This window comes from Pomacea canaliculata, linkage group LG12, assembly GCF_003073045.1.
Source record: "Pomacea canaliculata isolate SZHN2017 linkage group LG12, ASM307304v1, whole genome shotgun sequence".
Taxonomy (NCBI): domain Eukaryota; kingdom Metazoa; phylum Mollusca; class Gastropoda; order Architaenioglossa; family Ampullariidae; genus Pomacea; species Pomacea canaliculata.
The window spans coordinates 947,060-965,963 of NC_037601.1; the positions used below are offsets into that span (position 1 = coordinate 947,060).

At 45.0% G+C, this 18,904-nt stretch overlaps 1 protein-coding gene across 1 annotated transcript in view; it reads right to left on the bottom strand.

Annotated features, from left to right (window-relative positions):
- Positions 1 to 1,845: 1,845 nt before the first annotated feature.
- Positions 1,846 to 18,904, bottom strand: part of LOC112576818 (inositol 1,4,5-trisphosphate receptor type 3-like) — a 116,427-nt gene continuing 99,368 nt past the window's right edge. The window contains 16 exon segments of the mRNA XM_025259575.1: positions 1,846 to 6,924; positions 7,280 to 8,076; positions 8,567 to 8,801; positions 9,219 to 9,356; positions 11,422 to 11,541; positions 11,981 to 12,058; positions 12,448 to 12,600; positions 13,760 to 13,935; positions 14,122 to 14,245; positions 14,848 to 14,959; positions 15,304 to 15,465; positions 15,743 to 15,880; positions 16,466 to 16,635; positions 17,189 to 17,304; positions 18,095 to 18,200; positions 18,522 to 18,737. Of these exon segments, the coding sequence (XP_025115360.1) occupies positions 7,316 to 8,076; positions 8,567 to 8,801; positions 9,219 to 9,356; positions 11,422 to 11,541; positions 11,981 to 12,058; positions 12,448 to 12,600; positions 13,760 to 13,935; positions 14,122 to 14,245; positions 14,848 to 14,959; positions 15,304 to 15,465; positions 15,743 to 15,880; positions 16,466 to 16,635; positions 17,189 to 17,304; positions 18,095 to 18,200; positions 18,522 to 18,737 (2,805 nt within the window). The 3' untranslated portion in view covers positions 1,846 to 6,924; positions 7,280 to 7,315.

Genomic DNA, 18,904 nt, shown 5'->3' on the forward strand with positions numbered 1-18,904 from the left:
ATAAAAGTTAGAAATTGTCTTAAAATACATTTTAATCGAGGTACCCCAAGGGGATCCGTCCTGATTTCCATAGGAAAATGAAATTCAAACGCTGTTTCGGTATTGCTTACTTATCAGAACCCCGTTGTTTTATACCTTGCTAGAAAGCCCGGAGTCTGTATTTTCAATCTCTTTAACGACTGATGCAAAACCAATCAAAAGATCACTAATCCCCTGTAGAATGCGGCGTCCCTCGTTCTCAAACACTGGTTTCCTCCCAAGACGAAAATCAAGAATGAAATCCATCGAAAGATTGAGAGACGCCCTACGTAGGGATAAATACTTCTTCCATTTTTTTCATTTATTTTTTTTTTTCTTAGCTTTTCTTTATTACTAACATGCCGACTTCCTTTACTGTGGGCAGAAGCTTCGCGGGCCGGATGGCACCGTGTCGCGGGCCGGATATGGCCCGCGGGCCGTAGGTTGGGCATCCCTGCTTTAGATAGTCTGAAATACATCTTAATCATTAACAGACATTTACATTCTTGTTGAGATGTTTCTGGAGAACTGCTGCTTGTCTTCAATGTGTAGTCATGCAAAAATGTCAGAAAATTATTTTCACAGCAGACAGCAGCATGCTTGAAACTTGGCTTACTAAGGGTAGGGGGAATCAAATGTCTGAATGTTGAAACATCACCAACCACTCTGTCACATTTGGGTTTCTAGTGTTAGTATCAGAATAAATAGATTTATTTTATTAGATTGAAGTTAGTGTTTTTTGTAGCATTACCTGGCTTTTGAATTTCAAAATCTGCCAGTCAGTTTTTGGGTGCCCACTGAAACTCTTATCTGTCCACCATATTATAGAACAGGGATTCTGGTGAAACTCTCCCACACTGCCTGACATAGAGCTGATGGGCTGTGTGTTGAAACTTTCTCTAGAGGTGCAGAGCCCAGCATAAAGGAGCTGGGATGTCACTTGAAGGTCACCCATGTGTCCCCATGGATGTCCAATGAAGGGCTGCCTCACTGACCCACAGTATTTTTAGGTTAACCGTTGATGCATGTTAGTGGCCATTAGTAATGTTAGGGCACCATTTTGATGAATTAGTTACTTGAATCTTCTCATCTGTTCTTTGTAAGATGACTGCTGACAAAAAGTGCCAGTGTAATTCTGGTAAGAACTTGGTATGATTGCTGATAAAACAGGATTTGCCATCATGTTTGCTACTTATATACTAGCTAGGCCAGTTCTTGGGCCAGCTTAGCTGCCTTTATCTTGTTTCTTGATTCATTGGATGCTGTTGTCGGGGCTGGCAGTCATGCTATGCATGTGCCTTATCTGTCCTGCACACGCTGCGCAACACCATCTTGAGGTTGCACTTATTACTGTCAGCTCAGCCTGCTAGCTTAGCAAATGTCTTGACACTGTCACGTTTGTCAGTCAGTGAAACATGAAAACAAAACCTCATCTGATGGCAGTTAAAGCCAACATAAAGGTGTTATTTGTTACAAAAAATGTGTGGTCAATTTTTAATTAATTTTTTTCTTCAAAAGTTCACATAGAAAATCTCATATTTGCCCTCACTGAAGGCTGGTGCTAATTTTAGCTTTTGCTCACGTGATATTCTCCAGTCAGTAAACCTTGGTGACTTTGAGGTCTGTTTGCTCAGATTTGCACTTTCAGTATCTTCTAATGAATTAAACACATGGATTCAAAAGTAATTTTGCCATCACATAGCCTTTAAGAATACAAAGAAGTTCTTAATGTATTTTCTTGTTTGTAAACTGGCTCATGTCAAAGACTTATCCACCACAGTTGTCCAGGTGTCCTTCCCTCACCCCACTTCCCCAGCCCCATCTCACTGATAGCTGACACAACTTTTCTGGCTTCAGTTTAGATGCATGGTTGTCTTTTTAGAATCTAAAGTATTTCAGCACACATGCCATTTACTGTCATTGCTGTCTTTGTGTTCTGACCTCTCTTCCAATCTCTTTTTTTTCTTGCCAGGCATGAGATGAAATGATACTTTTTTTCAGTAGTCAACATAAACACATACAGAATTATTAAAGAGAAAGAGAGATCATGGGTAAAATGACAATATTAGATATTTAGTGAAGTTGTTGCAGGATGTTTTTAGTTCTTGGGTAACAAACATAATTATTGGTGTGGCCTCATTTGATCCAAAACATTAGCTTGATAAACAATGGGGTCAGATAAGGTTGTAAATGTTTCTAGAATTTGTTTCAGGAACTCTCAATTATCAGGCATTGAATTCTAGAATGTTACTACCAGAGGGATTGACAGATCTACAAGTGTGAACAAATAATTATGATGGGAAAATTTCATTTTTTTTATAGTTCACAGTACAAATAGTCTGTGACTATTTCAGGGCATTTTTTCTTGATAAAGACAGGTTAAGGAATCACAAAAAGATACGATGCTTAAGGCTGAGGAGAATTTGAAATCATCTGTTTGTAAATTTGAGTAAACTTACACGTTGCTAAAGTTCTTCAGACATGTGTCAAAACCTTGTATTTAATAGACAACCAGAGACATTTAGCGACTGTCTTGTGAATAGAAGCTGTACACAGGACAGGAGGTCTGTTGTGACCAGTAAACTCACAGCTGCCTTAATCGGCGAGTTTTGAGGAAGAAGGTTAACTTTTAAGTGCCGTATGTGTAACAAGAAGATAGAGAGTGGGTGGATGTTCATTTGTGTAAGAGAACAGATTTTGTGTGTGTGTGTGTGCGTGCGCCAATTCCTAAGCATGATACTGGTAATGACTTAATGCCTGATGCAAGTTCACCTCTACCCTGGCACATGCAGAGAAATACAGTTTGTTTATATTTTCTTTAATTTTGCATAAAAGAATAGACTTGTCATGTTTATTCATTAATAGTAAAAGATGGAAAGTGGTCTGTGACAAGTTTTTCCAAGCATATCTGATAAAGGTAATGGCAAAATCCTCAAGTATGGTCTACACTGGGATGTTTTGCATTAAGACGTTTGTTTATACATTAAATAACAAAGTTGTTTGCTGGAGCTTGTTTCTAGGAAACAGGTTGCAGACATATTTTAATGCTCTGTACCTGATGGTCCATGTCTGCATTACATGTGCAATATGACAATATGAATGTGATAGAGGTGTCTATGCCCAGACTGTATCACTGAACACAGCATTTAGTGCATGTTCTTGATGCTGTATCAGTCGTGTTTATTTGCCCGAGCCACAAGGTGATATTACAGTCTGCTGAGGACAAGTAGAATCTATATATATGCTAGTGAATGCCTATGAAAATACAGCCAAGACACTAAAGATGGCCTAAAGAGTAAATGTTCACTGTCAAGCTGGTCAAGATAAGAAAGCACTTTCCAGTTCCTATCAAGTTTTGGGATGGGAAGCAAATATGAAGATCTTTAGAATTTCAGTAGTCATAGCAGAAATCAAGCACACCTAAAGAAAGATGGATTTTTTCCATACTTTTTGCAGGTTGGCATTGCTTTTGTGTTAATGCCATAAAGATGGTATGACCAGTAAACAGGGCTGAGAAACAAAATGGTTATTTACAGCAGGCCATTAAGTTGCAACATGTTGTAATAGAATGTCCAAGTTTTATAAACAGTGCTGCTTTACACGGATTTTTTTGTATGAAGTTAAGTAAAGCTTGTTAAGATCACAGTGAGCCTAGAGTTAAAAAAGGTATGAAGACGCAGATCAAGCATAATCTTCTCCAACTTTCTTCCCGTGATCAAATAGCTATAAAGGCTAAACCTGTTTTTAATCAGTGAAGGGGAAATAAAAACCTATACAGTCGACCTTTTTGAAGCATGCGACTACCTAATGTTTATCACAGATTTATGCAGTCCAGTGGTCATATATATCTGGTTGCCAAATGTATCATGTATATTTATGCATCCCAGATTTACACTAAGCATTCTGAGAAGAGCGAAGTTTTAATTTATATGTGTTTTGCATCAAGCAGACAAGAAAATTGCACTCATGCCTCACCTTCATTCATGCTCATACTTGCATACACCAGTCTCTATTCCCTCCACCATTTACAGAAGTTTTCTGTGTAAGCTTCGAGTACAATGATGCTTAATTCAAATAAATTCAACACATTAAGATAAAATGGTGTGGTTGATTTATTGAGGTGAAAATCATTTAAGATACACAACTTGCTCAAGACAAATGCATGACACATGAAAGAAAAGAATTATGCTAAGAAACTGCAATGTGATTGGCTCTACTTGTGGCAAGGGGACTTGCTGGGAGTACAATATGAAGTTTGAAAGTTTTGTCAAAGCTGCTGATAGCATTGTTAAACCATGGAGGAATGTGTCCTGCTTTCAAGCAGAAAGCATGTATATTAATGTACACAAAAGTGCTGGCAATATGGTCACACTGTTGGACCTATTACATCTAGTGCTGAAAATGACTGTGTAAAGTTTGTGGTGTAGTGTGTTACGGTGACTGTAATAACCATCATACTACTTCTCATGCACCTTGCATGCCACTTGGTGAAAAAAAACCATCATTTGTCTAAGCCAGCCAACATTACACTGTGGGGTAAGTCTAGTCAGTAGTGCTCTACAAGGTCTACAGAACACACAACTACTGCAGAAGAATCACTTCTGTTTGCTAGTTCCTATGTCCACAAGGTCAGAGTGGTGTCCGAGAGTACGCAGCAGGAGTCTCTAGAGATCAGTGTCAACTTTCATATGAGAAAACACAACAATGTGATGGTTGTGCACATTTCAACATGTACAAACTCACAGTCACTTGATGCAAGGTACATTGTACTGATTGTTGTAGTATAATGAATGTTGATTCCACATCTTGTCTTGGTACCATAAATTTTCAGAAAAATGGTTAAGTCCAAGTTGTTCTCTTAAATAACGCCTTATTAGATGTGCAGAATCCAATGTTCCAAAGTGATATAAGTGGAGGTATATGGAACATTAATATTTTTAAGCAATATATTATTTGACAGACTATACCATTTATTTTTTCTTGGTACCTTCCATTTAACAAAAATATCTTAATTTTGATAAAAATGTTTAGAAAAGTCACCATTAAATGGAAATTACAGGATTAAGCCAGAACCAGTGAAGCTATATGTTTCAGAGTGATTTTCAGAGTTAAATTGACCTGGGTAATATTTTCTTGTGGATGATGGAATTGATTATATCATACATCTTGAATTTCAATTTTGGATCAATTATTTGGAATAATCATGCTGCAAAAGCTTTGTGATGTTAATGTTTTGATCAACTGTACCAGCACAAGGAAAAGATTTAATTCTAGAACTGATTGCTGTATAATTGTTTTGAAAATTAAGTGTGAATTTGCTTCATAAAAATTTATCAAGAGGGCTAAAACATGATCAATTTCAATACTTTGTGAGTTGGGGGTGGGAGGAGAGAGACTTGGTGTTTCACGTCGACCCAGCAACTAAGACTATATATTATCACGGCAAGGTAGCCAGCCCTGTAAATAAATGCCTCATGCAGAGAAAGAAGAACGTGCCTGAGGCGAGGTCTGAACCTAGGACTGCCAGTCTTCACTGTATTGGTGACAGGCACCAACCGTTACGCCAGCGGACTGCCTGACTGTGAATGGGTACACGGTGGGAAGATTAGGAAAATAACACAAAGCATGCACAATGTGTTACATCTGTTAGTCTGTTTCAAGGCCAACAAAAACATGAAAGGGAAAAGCTATGTTGCTGAAATCTTGTGTAGCCTTAGTCGTGCAGATCACCACCTCTGCATGCATGACTTTCTCTGATAATTTTGAATGGCTGGATCAAGGTAAATATTTGTGCTGCCAGCTGAGGTTCCTGGGTAGGATCCACTTCTTGCTGAAGTTAGATGTACATACTTTCTACTTGCTACAAAATTCTGCAGGGACATAGGTGAGGGAAAATGGTCGGTGGATGAGAATTATGGTAGGATGTCAGGAGCTGGATGCAACACTGTCCAACTTGCTTGAAGTGCATTCATGGAGCATGTGAGGAAAGGTGTTGGAAGTAGGTAGATGTTAATTGGTGCTGCCCGTCGAAGTACATGGGAGCTCACCTGGAGTTCCGAAATCTAATCAATACTCAGCACCACGTTTGTCAAGAGAAAAAGTAGATTATAGCTTGCTGGCCACATATCTGCAAACCTGAACGCCATCAGTGTACAGCAAACTAAAAGCACATGTATGTAAAAAAGATCTGTGAAATAAACTTGCACTCTCATTTAAAGGAGATCCAACATACCAGTAATTCACAATCTTCCCCTCTGACCCCGCTGGTCTTGGCCATCCTGTCAAGACTGCACGTGTTAATCTGGCCGCCCTGTGGTTTGTCACCAGTAAGTGTGTGTCCTAGCTGCACTGTGGACCCTGACCTATGGTATGTCCTGCTACCATGTGGACCTTTATTTATGTGTCCTGACTTTCTACCCCATTTTATTACCCTTACCATTGTGGGCCATTACCCATTGATATGTGCTCTGCATGTCAGTTGCGTGACCTGAAGAAGCAGATCCAAGCTACAAAGTACCAAGAGCCATGGAAGACAATGGTGTGATAGGAAGTGACAACGTCTGCAATGTTGCTGGTAGCAACCACGACAGGTGAGATTCAAGATTTACAAGTAGACTTAAGATGTATAGACAAAGTCAACAATGATAATCCTCAAAACAAAAGACTTGCCAGGATGCACAGATCGAAATATTGTTTGAAGTAAAGTCAAATGGACCAAAAGCCCCAGTATCACTTTTACATACTTGTACTGCATGAAACAGATTTGAACTCAGGTGCTAGTAACTGCCATAAAATATAAACAGCACTTAGCTAGTGACTTGATGTCATGCAAGCAATCATGTTTATGATTTTTAAATAATATTTGGAAGTGGCTCGGTCAGGGTTGCATTCTTGTAAAGCTAAAGCAAAAGAGACCTGAGTTTTTCATTAGTATTTTTGTGAGACATAAATAGTTAATGTTGGTTTCCTTCCTGAGACAGGCTAGTAGAGTTTAGTTTTCTTGCCAAGAGTGGCGAATAGTTCACAGTGGTATTTTGGTTAAGAGAAGCTAATACTGTAGAGTGAAACTGCCAGGAGAGGCCAAGGGGAGCTAAGATCTCTTTGCTATGAGAGGCTGTCTTGCTAAGGGGCTGAAGTGAGTAACGAGTGTCCTTTGTTAAGACAGGCTGACAGTTCACAAGACTTTCTGTGCACAAAGGCCAGTAACTGACAAGAAGATGGCATGCTAGCTACTACACCCAGTCAACTCGGTCAGCACGGCCGACTCTCTGCCTGCTGTCGTGGCCAGGTGTCGCCACTACAGGCGGGTTTCCAAGCGACTGAGGTCTCCGCTGTGTCCGCTGTCGCCGTCCGTGTCGCGCTCTCGGGTCGGGACCTCGTGTTCCATCAGGAAGGACGGTCCCTCTAAGTGGTCGTCGGTCCAAGGATCGTTGAGCAGGCGGTCGGGGCCGAGTTCGCGCAGGCTGTGGACAGACTCCGTCTCCGGGAAGAAGATCCCTGGACCACGGGGACTTGCGGCGTGGCTGTCCGGCCATTTGGGGCTCAGCATGCCAGAACTGGGGTCACGGGTAGGGACTTCTCGCCGACCCACGGCCAGACCCATAAGGTCAGGGTCGCTGCCGTGGCGGGAGCGAGACTGCGAAGGGCTGCGCGTGCCGTCGTAACGCACGGGGCTCAGAGATCTGACGTAAACGTCCTCGGGGTCATAGCGCGAGGGGCTGTGACCCCGGAAGGGAAGCTCTCGGTCGCTGAGGTCGTAGCGCGAAGGACTGCCAGTCCTGAGCGTGCGCTGACGTTCCAAGATGGAGGCTCGCTCATGGCGGGGCTGGCGGTGGAAGACGGACAGAGGGCCGGAGCCCAGGTCGCCGCTAGGTCGGCGGTCACTCAGGCTGGGACGGCGGCTGTAATGGTCGGAGTAGCCAAGACGACCGCTGAAGTCGGACATAGATGGCCTAGCGCCGATCTCACCCAGCATGCTGCGCTGCGCCATCTGGTCCGCAAGCGTGCGATCGGACAGGCTGGGTCTCCTCGTGCCTTCGCCATAAACTGCCATGCGAGCTGAGACAAGAAACAAGCACGTGACCATGTTAGCGCCGCACGCGGTCCAAGTCAGTACTCAGGCTTCTTACTTTGGAACTACATCATTTACTGAGGACGAATTAGAAAAGCACCAGGAAAGACATTATTTATAACAGGGTTACCAAATCATTTGAATCCTTTCAGCGAAGCAGCAGACGAGACCGTGCAAGCCATTTACCTCAACATCGATCACATGCACGTGCAGACTGTAGGTCGCACGTTTGGGCTCGGATGTTCAGATGCGCACGCGTGTTTAAAGATATATATAAAAGGAATTTTGCCCGTAAAAATAAATTATACAATCAAACAACAATACTGGCTTTCAACATCATTGTAAAAAAAGGATGTTTTGACAATTACTGTGTAGTATCTAACTGAGCATTTAAGGAGGACGCTTTAAGAAGCTGCAAGCGAGAAGGCGTGCATTTGTGTGACCTGGCCATCTTCCCTCAGACTACAGTCCGCTCACCACCAGTGTCTCGCATGGTGTAGTCGCCAATACTGGGGCGTCTTGCTGCCAGCCCCGAGGGTAGCGGGCTGAGTGGCAGCCTCGCCCTGTCGCGCTCTTCTTCTTGTGGCGCTACTTGGTCCGCGTCCATCAGCGCTGCCGGAAGTCGGGTCCGGCGGCGGAAGCTTCCTAGTCGATGTTTCTGCTCCCACAGTTTCTGACGCATGCGCTCTTCATGTCTCTTCTTCTCTAGCTCCTGCAATTGAGCATCATAGAAGGATGGTCAGGAGCACAATGGCGGGACACGACCTTTCAGCGTGAAAGTTCAGGCGTCAAGGGGAGTTCAGCTTTGTACAGTAAGCATGCTTTGTATCTACACCATACCATTTTTTTCTTTATCGACCTAGCATGGCAGAAAATGCTGGTTCACCAGATGGTATTTTTACTCTGACCTTTCGCAACGCCCCACAAATCATTGAGATGCACAAGAGCACATAAAATCATAAAGGCAGAACCATGTACGTCCACGTGGCCACACTTACAACAAGGAAGACAATGACGAATAAAAGAAAGAAAAGACCTCCGTCCCCGAATCCTTATCTATCTTAAAACGAAATATAGACCAAAAGCAACTAGGGATAAGAGAACAAACTGCTGGGAACAAGGACGATACCTCCATCCGCTGCTTCTCCACGATGGACGTGACCTGACTCAAAAGGTCGTCCAGCTTGGTTTCCGTTGAGTCCTTGCCCATCGCCGCCAGCGACAGTGCCCGGTCCAGTGGGAAGAAGTCGTAATTTTCTTTTTTCAGCTATTACACACATGCACGATTGCAAACACACACATGTCGGCGAATACAGGGTGAAAGCGGGAAAAGTATGAAATATTAAATGGCCATATCACAAGCACTTGTTACAACCATTATGTTTACAACTAAATGAGTCTGACTCATGTTTACAATGTTATCTGGCTTCACATGGATGATTCTTCAGGTGGTTTAGGTATTTTGTTTTGGCAACAATCAATGCTTTTATTTATGTCGCGTTTCCTATCTCCTAGTCACGAGGACCTACATGGTGTGCTGATTGTGGACAGGAGCAGACACATTGATCAACTTCACAGTTTTGTCATCGCCACTTATTGTTTGTGTTTCACACCGTGCCAGCAGCTAAGGCCAGATCACAGCCAGAAAGAGTGATATGACATTAAAAGATTGAGTTGCCAACAGCCCAGGTTATACAATAACATTCTTAGTAACAAAAACCCAACACAAGGAAGCAAAATTATAAAACGGTAGGTAATGTGTCAGAAAAAGGGCATTGGGGCCTAAAGGCCACCAACAAACCAGAAACTAAAAACAAGAACTAGCGGAATATTAAAAAATCCCTTAAATCTTATAAACCCCATCTTATTTAAAAACGCAAAAATAGCCGTCGATGGGATGAATGTAAACATGCTGACCACAAAGTCTGCGATAATAAATTTCTGTCGGGTACTCTGGAGACCAAGATATTTTATACAACTTCTGCAACACAGGGACAGCCTGGTGGGGGTTCGCCTCGTGAAAGGTGCGATTGCGGGGCATAGGTGTGTCCTACCTGTTGTCACAACTACCTCCTGGCGCCGCACACAACGGCAGGAAGGCAGGTGTTGTGAAAGACAGGGACAGGTAGAAATAACTTACTTTGGCCCAGAGTGTCATAGGCCGAGAAGACAGTCTTACAGTCCAACGACACCAGTGTGTCACTGAGACACTGGCATGCACCTGGCGACCTGGTCCCCTGGAACATTGCCGGGGTTCCCAGCCAAGATGTCAACAATGTCTTTTCTTCGTCGGAGAAGAGCTGCATGAATGGCATGAATCTGGACCACGAGAGGGTGGACATAACCACCGGAAAAACATAGCTTGGAGGGCAGAAACGGAGTCTGAAATCAAAAAGTTGTGCTCCGAAGAGCGATGAACATGGTGCAAGGCCAGCAAGATGTGAAGCTGGCAGAGAAGACAGAGCAGCCACCCGCCAGTCGGGCTGAATAAACCTGTTGTGTTTGGCAGGACGGAAGTATTGCCGCAGCTGCAGGACCCCCGTCTGGAACTTTAGACACTCTGTGAAGATGACAGAAACAAGAAGGCAAGAACGAGAAAGGTCAGCGAAGACAGAAGATAGGAAGGTAAAACTGTAGCATGACAGGGAGATGGTTGGTTTGAAAGAAGTATAGGTGAAAAGGCCGGTGAGGGAGAAAGAATAGCATTAGGGAGAGAGGTGGGCCAGCTTACTCACCCGGCCACAGAAAGGCTGGGTGTTCACCCCAGCACGAGAAGACGGGCCCACGGGGGCAAGCAGAACTGTGTGACCCAGCACTGTGTGATTGGCTGTGTGATCTAGCACTGTGTGATATGTAGTGTGACCCAGCACTGTGTGATATGCAGTGTGATCTAGCACTGTGTGAAGCAGCATTGTGATACGCAGTGATCTAGTACTGTGTGAAGCATGACTGTGATATGCAGTGTGATGTAGCAATGTGTGATACACAGCACTGTATTATCTGTGTGACGCTGTGCTTCTCATTCTTCACATCAACGTCGTCAGCAATGGCACAAGACGATGAAACTTGTGATGAATTGGGCGACATGAAGCTAAGGGCCGTGTTGCACGATGTGACTAGGGGCTGGGGAGTGCGCTGGACAGCAAGTCCAGGGGTGGATGGTTTCTGGGTAACAAGCTCCACCTGCCCACCCAGCAGCTACTCTGTAGACCGGGAAGGACGACGGAAGAAGAGGGTTGGGGTCCGTTCATGGTTTCTAGGGTCTCTAAGCTAGGGGTCCGTTCACTGGACCTTTCCAGATGTTTGTTGACCAGTAGCAGCGGCACACTCACCAACTTGAAGACAAACATCTCCAGCGCAGTGTAGTCGTTCACCTTGGTGCCGTTGAGATGGATGAAGAAGAAAATGTAGGCCCACATGTTGTGCTCGAACCGCACGTGATGGTCGAACCCCTGGAGGACACCAACACCATCATCCCAGTACAGTCATGGTGGTCAGAACAAGTACAAACAGCAGTCATACAAACAATCGTGGTGATAATCACAATTAGGATAACTTGCAATCAATAGTACACTACTGGCACTCATCCATGTCATCCATGTTACTGTACACTTTGTTATGACAAATAATGAAGCACGCAAAAACATTATTTCAAGTCAGACGATAAGCGAAAAGAAAGCATGCGAAGGAGAGATAAACGTAAACACTCACTTTAAGTAAAACAAAAATGAGACAGACAGACAGACAGACAGACAGACAGACAGACAGACAGACAGACAGACAGACAGACAGACAGACAGACAGACAGACAGACAGACAGAGACAGAGGAAGTGAGAGAAAGAGGCCGTGTGTGTGTGTGTGATATAGATATATTCCGAGGCTCGGCCTACCTTGCCGTGGTGCTCGAAGTCGTAGCTGTTGCGGCTGCAGATGAAGCACGTGTCTCGCATGTCCGACTCCGCTGTCCACTGCACGCACCCACAACCACACATACAAAACACACACGCACGACCATACACACAGTATGCATCACTCATGTATGGGCGTAAACAAATGCACAGAAATTCCTGTATGCACATTATATATACACACACATGCACAAATACGTCCACAGTCTCACAGAAAACACAGCAGCTAATAACAACAAATATTTACGCTACAAAACTCCAGCTTCAAGTGAAAGTATAAGGATCGCAAGAATGGCAAACAATCACCTACATTCAGTTTTATCAGATAAATAAGGAACACGAAGACGGTCCTCAAGCACACCGTGACTAGTGAGGCAGAAGACAGTCTGTGCGGGGGGCAAGTGGGGTAAAGTATGTTGTGACACTGCCCCACGTCTGCTGCCACTCACCTTCAGGTCTCTTAGCTCCGAGAACGTGTCCACGATGATGCCGAAGATGATGTTGAGGCCGATGGTGGAGATAAAAATGAAAAACGACACGTGGTACAACACCACAATGCCGAATTTCTCGAAGGTTTTTTCGTTATCGTGCGGTTTCATCACCTGCGTGCATACACACATGAGCACGCACACACGCACACACACACACACACACACACACACACACACACACATGAGCACGCACACACGCACACACATACACCCATACACACATGAGCACACACACACGCGCACACACACACACACACACATGAGCACGCACACACGCACACACATACACCCATACACACATGAGCACACACACACGCGCACACACACACGCGCACACACACACACACACATGAGCACGCACACACACACACACAGAAGAGGTATACAGCAGGCAAGGTGAGTTCAGTCAACAAGACCACAGGACAGGTGTCTCACACGGAGTACAGTGTGCGGCCAGTAAGCTGCGGTCCAGTAATCCGCGAATTCGCTGAAGTCGTTCAAATTCTTGTTGACACCATAGATCGTAGGGACCTCGACATGGCCTCAAACGCCAGGTGTTGACAGGTGTTGACAGGTGTTGACAGGTGTTGACAAGTGCTGACAGTGTTATTTTGGCATTTCTAATGTTCGTGATTGACTTGAAAAGATGTGAAATAAAATGTTTTAAATGTATTAGATACGTTTTGTTATTCTCAAATACTAATTTATTATTACTGTCAATACCATCAATCACGATTCAATATGCAGCACATATCACCATGGTGACAGGACGGCGCTACCTGTAACATGGCGACTCGCGGGTCAACACGTGACAAAGGACTGTAGTAAAAACATTTATCTTTTTGTTATTTACTGTAATTTATGCATTATCAAAATTATTTAAGCTGCGGGTAAGCAGTTTGGACCCAATCACCGCGGCTCGATGGCCCTACACTGTACTCAGTTCTGTCCCACGATAATACCTGAGTCACTACACCTGTGAACATTAGCAGCCTTTAGCATACAGTACTGTAGCGGGAACTGTAGTGTTGTACTCATGTACTGTTGTACACCATCTAATGTCAACTCAGGTATGATTTGACATACACTTGTAGGGTGAGCACACAATATGCAAGGTAGCCCTCAATATTATTTAGTGTACTCGTCTGTAGGCAAGCTTAAGTATTACCTAGCACACCATACACTACATGAGGTGAGCTTAAATACTACTGAGCATGCCTCGTGTACTCGTCAGTGGAGAGAGCAGAGCGCACGTGACCCGGTGACTGACCTCGAAGAGATCGCCGATGAGTCCGTAGCGGATGACGGTGATGGTGCACTGCCACAAGCTGCTGCAGTACAGGAAGTCGTTAGGGTCGAACATGCTGCGCATCAGGGCAAAGCCGATGATACCGTAGAGGTAGAACACAACCAGCCCCAGCACCGCAACCCACAGCAAGGATTTGCCTGCAAGCACACAGCGCACCGCGTCCTGTCATCATCTGCTGCTTCATCTCTTGTAGAGGGGTCGACTGCCACCGCTAACATTGATGGCAGTAAATGAAGTCAGATTCCATTACATGGCCCGACACACAAAAAACAACTAAGAACTTTTCATTTGTGGTTGACTGAATGCTGTTTACCACATCTCACCATTTTGTGTAACGGCTTTGATGACGCCTGACAGCAGCTGGTTGTTGTTGACGATGTTCAGCATGTGGAAGGCGAAGAAATGGGCGTTGAAGAAAGTTCCGATGATGGACAAAGCCAGGAACATCTGCGGGCAATCCGACACAATAAGTCCGCTGGTGCTAAAGTTAGCTGTTGCCATGGACACCACAAGACACGACAGCTGCTTACAGTAACAACCACTCCCCCACCATCACCAGCACCCACCTCAACCATCAAATAAACAGCGTACACATCACTTCTCTTTTCATATCGCCGTTGCGTACGAGTTAGGGAATCGTTTGGATCAGAGTTAATATTTTTTTTAAAAATCGATGCTGCTATAAGTATTCCTAGTTATCCTTCATTCGTTTCAAGATTTTTCCCCGAGTAGGGTTCAAAACACACCAGTCTCATCCGCAACTAGTCAGTAACCCACGTCTTGGGGGGGGGGGGGAGGGGTTACTGGTGTCTTACACCGAGCCAGCAACTAAGACTATATCGTGGCAAGGCAGCCAGCCCTGTCAACAGATGCCACATGCACAGAAAGAACAACGTGCCCGAGATGAGAGGTGAACCCAGGACAGCCAACCCTCACTGTCGGTGACAGGTGCTAACATGGCGCCACCGGGCAGCCCAGCAACCTGCGTAGCACTGAGGCACGAAGAACTAAAAGTAAGACAGGAAGGGAAGGACAACAAGCAAGCTGACCATGTAGTAGAAGGTGGTGAAGCTGAAGAAGCGAGCATCCAGCTTAGACACGTGCTTCTTCTTCCTCTGGTCGTCCTCGTCATCGTCGTGACCCTTGCGCCAGGGCAGCTTCCTGTTTCGAGTAAGATGAGATCAGAGTCAGAAGGACAAACACATTTTCGTCAGTTCAACAGCATAACACCACCGAGGTTTGTTTCTTTCTGCCTCTGTGTGTGACTGAGTGCGTGAGTGCGTGAGTGCGAGAGTCACGTGGCTATCTAGTGACGTGTGTCCACTTTCTCCCCTTGTCCAACTATTTTTGTACCTACCTTCCCTCCAACAAGCACCCTCTAAAAACGTTATCAACCATTGTCTGTGAAGTTTAACCCGAAACTGAAGCCCGTCTTTGTCAGCAAATCAGCAAACTGAGCAAAAGTGACTGAACTGTCGGCGACCCCAGGGGCAGGCCTCACCCACCTGCACACGTGCAGCACGAGGCGCGGGTCCGGCAGGCGCGGGTGGTTGCACACGAAGTAGCTGATGAAGACGAGGAGACACGCCACGTTGTGTGCACCGCCCATGATGCGCATGGTGATCGCATAATCGTCTTCTGCCATGTTGTTTATCACGGGATTCGGACTGCGGCAAAACACAGCAACAAACAACACTGCTGCATGAGCGGTCAACCGTAAAAACACTTTGTGGTCAGCAAGCAGCTACACCAACAAAGTCAATACACAGAGCGTGGGGACGCACACATCCCTCCTTCCGCAAACACACACACACACACACTCACACGCACGCACGCACAAACACACACACACAAACAAACAAACACACGCACAAACACACACATGCAAACACACACACAAACACACACACATTAGGTGTGACTGTGCGCCCGTGGTGGACTTACTCGAGGAGAGCGGGGGGAATGCCCGTGGTGTTGAGGATGATTCCAGGTGTCGACAATGATGCCTTGGCCTCCCACGTGACCAGCATAAAAATGTTGATGGCAAAGCTGAGAACGGTGACCAGGTGGTTCCAGAGAAGCCTGAACAAAGATATGTCACGCCCACATTTCGACATATATACAACTGTACTTATCATCGTCTCCACCGAAAGTGAAGTGTTTGTTTACTCACAGGTAGTCTGACTGTCACACAGCAAACAATGGCCACACAGCACTGAGCACAGTGACATGACATGACATGAGATGAGATGACTATTTATTGTGTCATCACAGGTAGTCTGACTGTCACACAGCAAACAATGGCCACACAGCACTGAGCACAGTGACATGACATGACATGACATGACTATTTATTGTGTCATCACAGGTAGTCTGACTGTCACACAGCAAACAATGGCCACACAGCACTGAGCACAGTGACATGACATGACATGACATGACTATTTATTGTGTCATCACAGGTAGTTTGACTGTCACACAGCAAACAATGGCCACACAGCACTGAGCACAGTGACATGACATGACATGACTATTTATTGTGTCATCACAGGTAGTCTGACTGTCACACAGCAAACAATGGCCACACAGCACTGAGCACAGTGACATGACATGACATGACTATTTATTGTCATAACAAGCGGACAAGAGGACTGCTTGGTCTCTTACCATCCTTTGGTGAGCAGAATGGCGAGAAGGTTGCTCAGAATCTTCTGCTGGTAGGCGATGTCCTTCATAATGTCCCGAGTCCAGTCCATGAGGTCCCGAATCTTGTTGCTAGGAGACGAGCGGTCGACGTTCCACTTGAGCTTCTCTTTCACCTCCTCGCGCAGCACCCGCTGCAGACCACGTGACAACACAGCTTGACAGTTTGATACCTGCGGTGTGACTTGCACTTAGGGCAGTGCTGTGTAATGCTGTGTAATGCTGTGTAATGTGATGCTGTTTGATGCAGCACGGCACTGGTGAGCTCTCTGATTCTCTGCCATCAGCATGGAATAGCTAGCCATTAGCTGACAATTACATAATTAAGCCACGAGGCCATTCACATGAGTTTTGACTTGTGTTCACTGGCCAGCGCCACTAACAACACAAAACACGATTTCTGTAACAAATATTTGAAACACTCGGCGACTCAGTGTTTCCGCCCTTTGAACTACAGTAGACAGCTGCTTCCACAGGTACTAGCCAAAGGTAATAGTTTCTACAAATGAATGATGTGATTGAAAGGTAATGATGTTAAGACAATTAACAGTGTGTATAATTATCTATAGATATACCTGTCTATCTGTGAAAGCTGACTGTAGGCTTGGAATGTACACCAACAATGTTTTATTTATGAAAGCACAAGTCAGTGACATACCATCAGGTGTTTACACATAAGTGACTAACCTTGTTTTTCACCCGGAAGTTGACTTTCTGCAGAACGTCATCTTTGACGAGCTCAATGGACAGAGAGTTCTTCTTGTAGAAGTTGAAGGCTTTTTGTTGCAGGGGGGTCATTCTCACTGGAGGCACAGAGACAGGAGGATAGGGTAAAGGTCACAAGTTCACTTCACTCTACATTCGGAAATAACCACACGACCCTTGTACTCGTGTACCTGTAACCTGTACACGTGCACTGAACACACTCCTGTTCTGTAAACATGACTCTAACAACCTATCCCATAATGCTAGTCCTTTGTCCCACCTTCCTTTTGTAATATCATGTTACTCTCAGCTCTTGTTCTTGGTGTTGGGTTCCTCTTAGTATTTTCTGTATTTGATTTTATTCTTCGTTTAGTACGGTTGTTTATTTTTATAGTTCATATGTTATTTGTTTGTTTTCCTGTCCCTCGTATGCTGTCCATGTTTGGTTCTTGGTCTTAAGCGGTAATAGCATGTCCCTTAGTAGTGTGAGTATGTGCTGTACAAATTTTGTATCATCATCATCATCATCATCATCAATCCTCCTCCTGTTGGAATGTGCTCGCGCAAGTGTGTAAGTGTGCGTGCGCGTGTGCGTGTGCGTGCATGTGTGGCTGAGCGCATGGTGATCAATGTAGAAGTAACAGGTCCTACCAACAATAAACACACACCAGGTCAGAGGACTACCCCTCAGTGTCGCCAACAAGAGAGTGCGCGTGTCATCAATATATATATAATTACAAGACCTTGTTACAAGTGTAGGTAAGAGAAGTGAGTAGTCGTATGCCTCACTGTCAATGTGTAAGTGCGTGCGTGCATACGTGTGATCAGTCCTACACATCTTGTGACACCAGTGCTGATTGGCGGGTGGCAGGTGGTACTCTTACTCACGGTAGTCCAGCAGCTTGGGGTCGATGTCACACATGCGCGCCAGGATGAGGTAGAGACTGAAGCCCACGTCCATGTAGACTTCTGCATGCTCGCACTTCTCTTTAGACTGCGCCATCAAGAAAATGTCGCTCTCACTTACATTAATAACAGTTCATAACAGAACACCAGCACCTTCTGAACTAAAACAATTGCCGGCACTAACAGTGTGTGTCGACAATAACAGAAACTTGTACAGCTTTGTTATCAACTGCCATCAAATGAAGACAACATCAGACTAGACACCCTGCAGACATTGGTCTCTTATTTTTAGAGATGTTAGCTGCTATATTCCACAACATGTAAGGAAGATGCAGAATTCACTGTGCTGCTTAACAACTACCGATGCATTTTAGTCTAAACTTGTTTATGTGTTTCAAACAGCCGTTACCATGACACCAGCCAGCAGACTGCCTCCAGCCTGAGCGAAGGAGCGGGCCGTGGCCAGCGCCGACTGGGAGCCTGACGGGGCCGGGGGAGCGCCAGGGAGGGAGGTCTCGGCACTGGCCTTCAGCTCCTCGATCTTAGTCTTGTCTTGCTGGTGCATCTCGTAGCACTCCTCCATCAGCCTCAGCAGAACCTTCTTGTCCAGAGTGTCTTTCACTTCCTGCAACGATGCGCGCGCAGTCAACGACAGTGCCGGAAGACTGATTGCGGCTAAGCGGCAGAATGTAGGACAAGCACGAAAAAGAAGCTGCAGTGAACTCACAGCACTAAATTACTACAAGGAGTACATTTCATGTTTAAAGCACACTTTCCCACCAGTAATGGCGG